Source organism: Chrysemys picta, unplaced genomic scaffold (genome assembly GCF_011386835.1).
Source record: "Chrysemys picta bellii isolate R12L10 unplaced genomic scaffold, ASM1138683v2 scaf2114, whole genome shotgun sequence".
NCBI lineage: Eukaryota > Metazoa > Chordata > Testudines > Emydidae > Chrysemys > Chrysemys picta.
In genome coordinates this window covers 1-10,000 of record NW_027054818.1, presented here as the reverse complement: position 1 = coordinate 10,000, position 10,000 = coordinate 1, and the positions used below count along the sequence as shown (strand labels likewise).

Below are 10,000 nucleotides of genomic sequence, written 5' to 3'. Positions count from 1 at the left end.
CAGACTGGGTCAGACCAAAGGTCCATCTAGCCCAGTATCCTGTCTTCTGACAGTGGCCAATGCCAGGTGCCCCAGAGCGAATGAACAGACAGGTAATCATGTAGTGATCAATCCCCTGTCACCCATTCCCAGCTTCTGGCAAACAGAGGCTCGGGACACCAAAAAGTTGATAAGCGTCTGTTGTACGTACCATAGCAGGACAAAGAGGTCTTCTGTGTCGGTCACAGTTCCCTAGTCGAATGCAGAACCTGACACAAGATTTCCAAGCTTCTGCAGCCATTTGTAATGTCTCCTGAGGATGCACCCTGTGGTCCTGTCAGATGTCAAAGGCACTTCCTGAAAAGCTGAAACAAAGAGGAAACGGGTTGAAAGCCCCATGGTGCTGATGTGACTGGTGCCTAGGAAATCTCCCCTTCAGATGGCCGTTGCCACATGCTATTAACTACCCAAGAGTCTGGGGGCACAGAAACAACAACTCTGCTACTCCCAAAATAGCCCTGGACAGAGAGGAGACCCCATTCTGTGCGTAACTTCCCCCTCCCCCAGGATACACACGTCCACACACATGTCCACACACTAAAACACAGGCAGGTGGGGGCGATTGTTCCTGGGACGTAACAAAAAAGTGTCAACAGCAGAGGTGTTAAATCATCAAACATTTATGCACAGATCCGCAAAGGAATTTAGACTGAAATCCTTTGTGGCCCTGTGCCTTCATTCCTTAAGAGGTCACAGGGAAAGATGTTTCCCATGTGCACTCAGGGGATTTCCTATGAGCTGATAACCAACCTCTGAGTGGTTCCCTGGCCTGCAATCACTCCATTACAGAGAGGGCAGGTGATGAATTTTTCCCTACAGAGGGTAATTGTCATCATCATCATCATGCTTAATAATAACAACAGCCCTTTTCAATTCTGTCCGGCCTTCCTTTAGAGACTTTCTGACCTTTCTGAAGACAGTCTCCCCACACAGCTCTAAGGCTACCTCTATCCTAGGAGCTAGGGATGGTTATCCCCTGCTCCCGTACACATCTTGTGGGACCTCGATGAAAGCTCGTGTGACCATCCTTCTTCTTTAAACGCTGTCCTTAGCCAGAGAGGGACACATTCAAACCTGTGTTCAGGCCTTGTGCTGCACCCCTGTACTTCCCACAGAGGCACAAACACACAGAGCTATTTCCTTACCTTCATACAGGCGGGAGATGCCATCTTCAGTCACGGTTTCAGACAACAAGTCGCAGTAATGGCGGATAGTATTTCCTAGACATACAATGGATCTCATTACTTTTCAAATCCTTCGCTGAAAACTGCTAAAGGTGCAGCCATTCCCCCAAGACAGCCCTTGGGAAATTCAATACATTCCTTCCATCTGCTCACAAAGCACATCAAAGCATCTGATGCACAGAAGTTACTGAGAGGCTGATTTCCAAAGGAGATTGAATTCACATCATGCGGGTTTCCACTAGGCGCAGCCAAAGAGTTGTTGTGGGCAGGGGAAGTTGGTGCAATCAATACAGCTAAATTGCTCCCTTAATCTTGGAATACATGTTAATTCTGTCTCTCTCTCTCTCACACACACACACACCAGAAGTCTAGAAAAGGGCTTTGAAGGAAGCAGTTCAAAAAAGATCAAGTGAATTTCTCTGCTTACCAATGAACAGGGCTGCAGAATGCCTTATTGTTGTCTGTGAGCTTTCCAGGTACTCTAAGGCCTGGAACAGGAATTTGGGGATGTGGCTCTCGTTGTTCTGCATCTAGGAGGGAAGAAGGAAGAAATGCGCAATATACAAATGACATGTTCTTCCCACAGCGAAGGGGCCAGGAAAGCCAAAGCACACAGCCAGGGCAAAGCAACAGCCAGTATGAGCCCATACACCATAGCAGCACCTCTCTGGAGTTACTAGTGTGTTCTCCAGAACCTCAGCTTTCATTTTAAAAGACACAAGTTTGGAGGTCTGACAGTTGTGGAGAAAAATTTCAAAAATGTGAAGGGATTGTAACTCATGCAGAAATGAACCAGCAGAGAGCCTGGAATAGAGTTCTGCCGCCCGACCGAAGCGGTGTGGGGTTAGAAAGGTCTCCCTCAAGTCACCATTCACCACTCTCAAGGCACAAGGAATCCACCTACCAAGCACTTCCAGACACACTTCAGGAGCTGTGAGGAGCCATCCCAGGCCATGCTGCGGAACAGCCTCTTCAAATGAGCCCACCTGAGAAACACTGCGCAGCGGAAGAGCGTCAGTTTACATCTCTGCAAGAGAAGGTGAGACCAAGAGGGTTCTCACTGAGAGAGGGATTGTCTGGGGGACATCGAACCTTCCTCTGTCCCTTTTCTCTCGCTTTTCCTGCTAGTGGAGATTCCTGTTATTTGTTCTACACAGGACTGTGCTCAGGAGAGGGAACTGAGACTTGGCTGGAGACAGCCAGAGCCGTCCTGTCTTTGGATGGTTTGGGGCAGTTGCCCAGGGCCCTCTGCTTTGGGGGGCCCCGCACTTCAGGGGGACGCAGGACCTGGGCTGTGCTGGGGCCAGCAGCAGTAGTCCCGGCCCGACTAAGTTATACCCCACCTCGCCAGCACCCAACGTCGCTCGGGAGAGGAGAGGGCAGGGGCTTGGGAGGAGGGGAGAAATAGGGGTGGGATGGGGGAGGAGCAGGGGTGGGAAAAGGTGGAGTGGGGGCTTGGGGGAAGGGGTGGAGTGGGGGTGGGAGGTGGACGGGGGGGGAGGGGGTTGTCCCAGGCCCAGTGCCCCCCTATGGGTGGCCCTGGAAAGAGTCATAAGAGATCTCCACAACTCAGTCCTTCTATGCAAAGAAACTGTATGAGAGCGTGAGTCAGCTTTGGAATCCCAAAGAGTCGGACCAAAGAGGCACACGGATCAGGCTTCCCTCCACATCCCAGTTGGCCCAACGAAAGAAGGCAACGTCCGGTGAATGTTGGGAAGCGAGGACCTGCTGGAGAAGGTCTCTCAGGAGTTCCAGGGAAGAAGGCAGGACAGCTGCACCCACTTTCCAGAAGGCTGTGGGCAGATACCAGCTCCCTGAACCGAAGGGCACTTACAGATTTATGCTCCCTTTTCTTTTGCTGCCTCTTGTTGGGAACCTTTGGATGCAGCAGCCCAAAGGCCTGAGGCCTGTCTTTGCAGTAGAGGGTCAGGACTCTTTCCCAGAAGAAGGCTTTTCTTCCAAATTGTGCTATGTGCTGTGGGGATGGATGAGGCCCTAGACTCCAGCATGGAGTGAAGCAGGGAGGAGAAGACTCTGCTTGGGCAAGAGGCTCTGGCCATTAATGGAGTGGGGGCCCCAGGGGATTCTGGCTCTTTGCTTATAAGGAAATAAGGACGGTGGCACTTACCAGTGTCACACGCTCCTCCTGGTCTTCGAGATGCAGCAGCAGCGGGAGCAAGCAGTTGATCATTTCCTGCTGCACCATGCCTTTGTCCGGGTCCTTCACCCTGCTCACCACCTTGCCAAGCAGTAAAATGGCAGCGGAGCGCACACTGCCCCTCTCCTGGCAATGACACACAGGGAGTGGGGAAGCCCGGTTAAAGCCAGGCAGTATCAGAGCATAACGCGACAGAGTCATAATCCGCCCGCTGCTCTGGTTCCCCCTGTGTTAACTGACTTGGCTGGCGGGAGCAGTGAGGCCACCAGGCTAGCGCCATAGACAACTTGTGCAGAACAGGGCCTGAGACACTGTGCAGGGCAGTGCAGCCCCTTGGTGTCCCAGACGCAATTTCTGTCTGGAGAGCACCGAACCCTAGACCCCTAGAAGATTAGGGGAGGGGGTGGGAAGGCTGCTGGAGACTGGTCTGGGGCAGGGGAGAAACAGCTGCTGGAGCCTTGCAGGGATGTGCTGCTACAAAACACAGCAGTTCTTTTGCTCTTCAGTTCCCCTGAGAGCCGGGCCATTCCCGACCCACCTCTTTCCTGCTGGGAATCTCCACCTCTTTGGGGCCTGGTGTTCTCCAGACAGCTGGTCATCTGCCCAGTGCCAGCCCCTCTTCCCCAGGCCAGGCTGCAGCAGGGGCTGGGAGCAGGGCGCTGAGGCTGAGGTTTGCAGAGAAGAGCTCTGACAGGGAGGTGGCGGAGCAGGAGATTCCCCACCCATGGCGGGGGCACTCCTAGGAGGCTCCATGGCAGGGCTGAGGGGCGGGAGGCAAGGGGATGGGGAGAGAGACACAAGGGCATCAGAGGCAGGTGGAGGGGGGGGGAAATGGGCTTCTCCTGTGGTTCCAAGCCTACGTCATCAATGAAGGGGCGAAGGCTGACTGCAATGTCCTGGGAGATGGAGCCAAGCCCCTCCCCGTCGAGGAGGTAGATGATGTCTCCAGCTTTATGCATGGCCTCCATGACACACACTCCATCCCTGTCACCGAACGTGTCCATGATCGCTGGCAGCTGGGCCCGTAACAATTGCACCTGCAGGAATGAAGAAGGCAGCTCATTACTATCCTGGGTGACAGCCTGGAGCACATGCTGGACCATCCCACTCCCACCTATGAGAAACCACGGCTGGCACAGCCCCCCAACGGGGCAGAAAGTCATTCTCCTCTCACTCAGTGCCAACTGCTCACTGTAACCTTTGTCTTTGCTCACCCCGCCTCCCCCATTGCATCACATCTGCAATCAGGGGTCAGCTCACGGGAGCAGGGACCATGTCATGCCTTGATTCGCTCAGTAAAGCACCTCCAACATTTGAGTGCCGTGCGTTAAACAACAAGGCTTGTGTGGGGATCTCGCTCTCATTTCTGAGCTATTCGATAGACATCAGCTTCCTCGGTCCCCGGGCAATCCACTCCTCTCACCTTTGCTGGCTGGAGCACAACACTGCCAAGGCCTCGCAGACTGAGCCTACGTATGATGGGATTTTTGTCCTGGGTCCATTCCATGAGCTGCGCCTTGAGCTCTGATTTTGTCACTATCGTCTCAATGGAAGGACTCTGGAGCAACTGGAAAGAGCCAAATCAACATCCGGTTGAGGAGCAGAGGTCTTCCTGTGGGGTCTGTTCCCTGGACAGTCATCTTTACCAAATGGCCACTTACTCCCGTACAAAGTCTCTGGTGTGTAGGGAGCCAGTTGCTGCTCTTTCAGTTGGTTCATTCCCAGAAGTTAGACTAATGTATAAGTCACAAATAAACCCGCAGGGAAAGGGGAATCTCCAGGCCCCATTGAGTGCCATGGAACAACCCCTGGGGCAGAAGAAAAGCAGACCCCAAGAAAAGGTGAGGAGAGAAGCATGGCCTTGGGGCAGTGGTGAAACATCTCCTCTTGTCACATGATCCCATCTAGGCACATCCAGCCAGGGGCGATCTCACCCTGTCTCTCCCTCCCTCTCTCTGCCGTGCCCCACAGCCATCCATGTGTGGAGAGGAGCTAGCTGGCTGTAGGCTGCTGAGCTCCTGACAATGTGCCCCAGAGCTTACTGGCCTGAGCTGCTCTGCAGAAAGCCCACTTGTGCCTGTCAATTAATGAATCTCACCTCAGTGCAGAAAGTCATGGCGATATGTCTCTGCTCATCCTCCTTCTGACTCTGGACAATGGTGACGGCCTCTCTGAAAACTGCAGGGAGCTGAGGGTTCTCAAACTCGATCATGGCTCTGGAACATGGAACAGAAAGTCCCTTGTGGTTATCAAGGGGGAGAGAGAGTTCCTCACTAGTTGCTGGGCTGAGATGGCAGCTGGAACAGAGGAATATTTCACACGGAAATCCCATTGCCAAGAGAGACCCAATGAAGAGGAAACTTTGGGCTCCTACCTTGCAATTAGGCCAACACCCTGCGAGTAGTAATATCGGGAGGATATCATGTCCCAACCCTGCTGTAACTGGATGCCGGCAAATTCCTTCCAGTATCCGGGCATGGAAAAAAGAGTCTTCACAGCCTCCACTGACGTGCTAAAGACAAAAAAATCCCAGTGTCACGCAATGAGATCACCCCCAAGCATGGCAAATCTGCACAAGCCCTGGGACACACAGCATGGTCAGCAGTAGCTAGCGACCCCGAGGATAGATCCAGTGTGATATCATGGTGCTTCCCTTCCCAAGGGGCCCTGTCTACACTGCAGATTCATTGAGTTTGTAACCAGTTACTGACACTAGCTTCTTAAGATGGTTGGTGTCATCACTCAATACGGTTGAATACTTGATTCTTTACTGTGGCAGGTAACAGGACACAAGCGGGCATGTGCGGCCAGATCCTTAGTTGGTGTAAGTGAGCAAAGCTGTGTCAGTTTACAGCACCTGAGGTGGCCTCTGGCGCTCTGTGTTTCCACTGACGCTTTGGCAGGTGGCACATGGGGATGGATGCACAAACATGACTGCTGCCTGACTGTGTAGTGAAAGCAGCTGGCCTGTGGACGGAGTCAGATGAGCGAGTGTGACTCACAAGAACACACGGCTCTCAACCCTTTCCCCTCAAGAGAGACCTGCACCGAACTGAGCCTGGGCGAACTACAGCACCCGAACAAATGATGGCCATGAACAGAGCACACGTGTTTAGCAGAACAAATCTGTTCTTCCTTTTCCTTTCAGTCATTACCTTAGGGGGCTGAGGCAGCTGGACCCCTCCTCGGGGCTGGATGTCTCGCTGGCCCTGTAGGTCCCTGGCAAGCGCAGCTCCATCACATACTGCACTTGCCTGACGCAGAGGATGAGCATCTGGGGATACATTTCCAGGATGGCTTCTCGGTATCCCCACAGGAAAAGGACCTCGTAAATGGTCCTCATTGCCTGGAGGGGGGAAAGAATTTCAGTCAACTATCCCAATCTGCCACCTGCCACCTCCACAGGGTATTAGAAAAGAGGATTGGCTCCTGAGAGGGGAGGAGACATTTTGAGGCTCCTGAACCATCACCCATTCCTGGAACGAAAGCAGGATGGAGCCCTATGGAAAGATCAGAAGAGTCTGGATGACGTTATTCCCCGTTGTTTCTCTTAATGGTGCAGACCCTGTGCTTTGGCTTTCCAGCCATGACTGGACGGGCTGAAACCATCCTGAGGAGATCCGTTCGCATAGGCCCAGTGTTTCTGGCCCAGTCAAAAGTACTGGACATCTCATGATCCCATGCTGGGAAGCTCTCTAGTCACAGTTTACAGAGCCAAGAGACACCGAAACTGCAGCTGCTCACTAAAGGGCCATCTAGAGCAGAAGACAACTGAGCCAGGGGACCAGCAGATAAACCACTTCAGATCTGTAACTTTTACCTGGGGAAAACTTTCTTTACACGTCTTTGGTTTGCTAGGAGGTGGCCAGGACACACTAAGGCCTGGTCTGCACTACAGAGTTAGGTCAACGCAAGGCCGCTCACCCAGCATCACCCTAACTATGGAATTTCCTTCCCGTCGGCAGAACTGCCCCTCGGTTCCAAATTAATAACAATAATAATTAAAAATCTCTCCACGAGTGGCAGAGAGTCCAGGTTGATGCAGTTAGGTCGATGCAGTGTCAGTGTAGACACCGCGTCGCTTACGTCAACTGGCTTTCAGGAGCCTCCCCACCCTGACCGTACAATCAAGACGAGCGCTTCTGGCGAGGACGTGCACTGCCGACACAAGCAGCAAAGTGCAGACACACACAAGGGATGGAATTGCTGTGGCGGCTGTATGCCGAGGTAAGTTAGGTCGACTTCATTGTGTAGTGGAGCCATGGCCTGAAGCTAAGAAGGGGTGAAGCTCCCGCACACACACAGATGCACCATCCTCCCTGCGGTGGCGGGTTGGCAAAGTGACATCTCAAATCTCACTTACAGCCAGAGACACATTGCCGCTCTTCTCCTCCCGGCGTCTCTGCTGGAGCTTGTCCAGCAGCTGCTGCAGCACCTCCCTGGTGAGCTGTGGTTCTTCACCCAAGGCCTTCCACAGCTCAATGGCACATCTGCAAATTCAGAAACAGAAGTCTGACCTTCCCTGCTTGGCCACCTCTTGCCCTCCCCAGGGAGAGACTTGGCGTGTAGGCAGGAAAGGCATCTCTCAGAGGACACACCGATTGGTGCAGAGAGGCTGAGGCAGGGCAAGTCCCTTCAGAGAACGTTGTATTTATTCCTTTCCCCTAATGGGCTATTGTTCCTGAAGCTACAACCGCTGTTTCCAAGACAGTGACCATGTACTGACCACAGAGTGACCACCAAACTGTGACCCCCAGACTGTGCAAAATTCTGCTCTGTTATGCTAGGGTCAGTCCCGAGGAACTTGCCTGACCTCACTGGAGTTACTCTGGCTATTTGGGGGTGTAACTGAGACCCAGCGTTTGGCCAAGTGTCTCTTAACAGCTCAATCCTACTGCAGTGTGGTGGGCAGGGTCAGACACTGAATCAGAACATGCCCTGATAGGAGAGGACTCAGGAGTTTGGAAGGGGAGATTGTACTGCCCAGTGGGACAGAGATGGAAGGAAACTAGTACTGAAATCCCCCTCCTCTCTTCTCTCCATTCTTGCTGATCTAAGCACTGCTGGTCCTCGCAGGCATCTGCAGAGGAAGACTGCAGATGGATCCAAAAGACTCCAGTCATTGGACTTCCAAGTTTGGTGAGGAAGGTCGGACATGGTGGTCAAGCCCTGGGGACATTGAGAATTAGGTTGGACAAATCAAGAGTAAATGGCCTGGATTTGAGATCTTCAGGAAGCTTGGCTGAAATTCTGTGCCAACGCTGCCGAGTTTCTATAGCTTCTGAGCACAGACCCTGGAAAGCACTGTGGCTGTTTCAAGGAATTCAAACCTGAAAGGTTTACAAATCAAACATTCAAATCAATATGAAAACCAGCACTGTATTCCTCTGGTAACTGCATTGGGTAAGAAAGTCAATTTCTTTTGTGCTGCTCTTCAATTTGCTCTCCCATGTGACACAGATTTGTCTGTGGTCAGTGCAGAACTGCACTGCAGAGGATGCCGAGGAAAGCTGGCGTTTTGACCTCTGGCTAGGGTCCAGTTGGGTTTCACGGCCCCTAGGCACATGGGGATTGTGTTATAAACACCTCAGCTGGATGACTCTGCAAAGTGATCGGCAATAACCAGCAGGACTCAGATGAAAAGAGGCACTCACCCCGCTCAGAGCCATTATTCCCGGCTGTCTGCAGACTCAGGCAGGCTGCACTGCATTTACGCTCAGGTCATGTGTGGATGATTTTTTTTTGTTGTTGCAACAATAAGGGCTGGAAATTTGTGTCTTAAGAGATTTATCTCTGCTGTACAGCTCCATAAGGATGAGTGCATTTTCTCAGCACTTCCTCAGCCATGGAATAACTAGGGATCTGACTACAGGTAACAATCCTGCACTGGTCCCCAGGGGACAGACAGATGGGCCTCATGGGCCTTTTCCATCTCTGCCCTCTCTGACGCAATAGGGAGCAGCCAGACCTCATGACCCAGGGATGTGGAGTGAGCCCCAAAGTCATTTATTGGCCCTGTACTGGATCAGAGAGCAAGTGGAGTGACCCATCGAAATCAGGACAATGCTGGAATTCTCCAGAAAACTGGCACGTCTCCATCCCGGGGAGTGCAGGAGGAGGGGTTGGCTCCTCAGTGGCTGTGCCTGGGTATGTCCTCTTAGTGAGAATGGACAGCTCTCTGCACCGCAGGAAACTCCCTCCAACTGTGTGAGCCTGACAGACCCTTCCCGGACGGTGGCCTGTCAGTAGGAGCAGGAAGAGAAATAATGGCCCGAGGTGATAACAGAGCAGCTCCCTACCTGTCCGATGACAGCGTGTGCGCCACACAGCTCAGAACCACATCCTGGGGGTGGGAGCGAGCCAGCAAGGCCGTGGCCCTCAGCGCTGCTTTTCTGGCTCTGGGATCACAGACGTCGTCTAGCCACATTAAGATCCTTCCAACAACGTCTCCAACCTGAAAGAAAGCCAGAAAGTTGAGGGATGGATTTATCAATGAGTGACCTCCTCCCAGGTAACCCCATCTGGCAGCCCTGCAAACTGCCTCTCACCTCACTTTCCCATCTCTACTCCTCCATAATCTCAAGAAAGAGGCTTTGACAAGTACAGGAACCCCAGTCTT

General features: G+C 52.6%; 1 protein-coding gene across 1 annotated transcript; it reads right to left on the bottom strand.

Annotated features, from left to right (window-relative positions):
* Positions 1-2,195: 2,195 nt before the first annotated feature.
* LOC135980183 (maestro heat-like repeat family member 5) lies at positions 2,196-9,835 on the bottom strand (the record flags this gene model as incomplete). The annotated part of the gene is made up of 9 exons (XM_065580236.1): positions 2,196-2,219; positions 3,352-3,507; positions 4,242-4,418; positions 4,805-4,948; positions 5,480-5,597; positions 5,756-5,893; positions 6,537-6,727; positions 7,745-7,871; positions 9,681-9,835. Coding segments are annotated over 9 exons (1,230 nt in total), but the record flags the coding sequence as incomplete, so codon positions are not given.
* Positions 9,836-10,000: the final 165 nt, after the last annotated feature.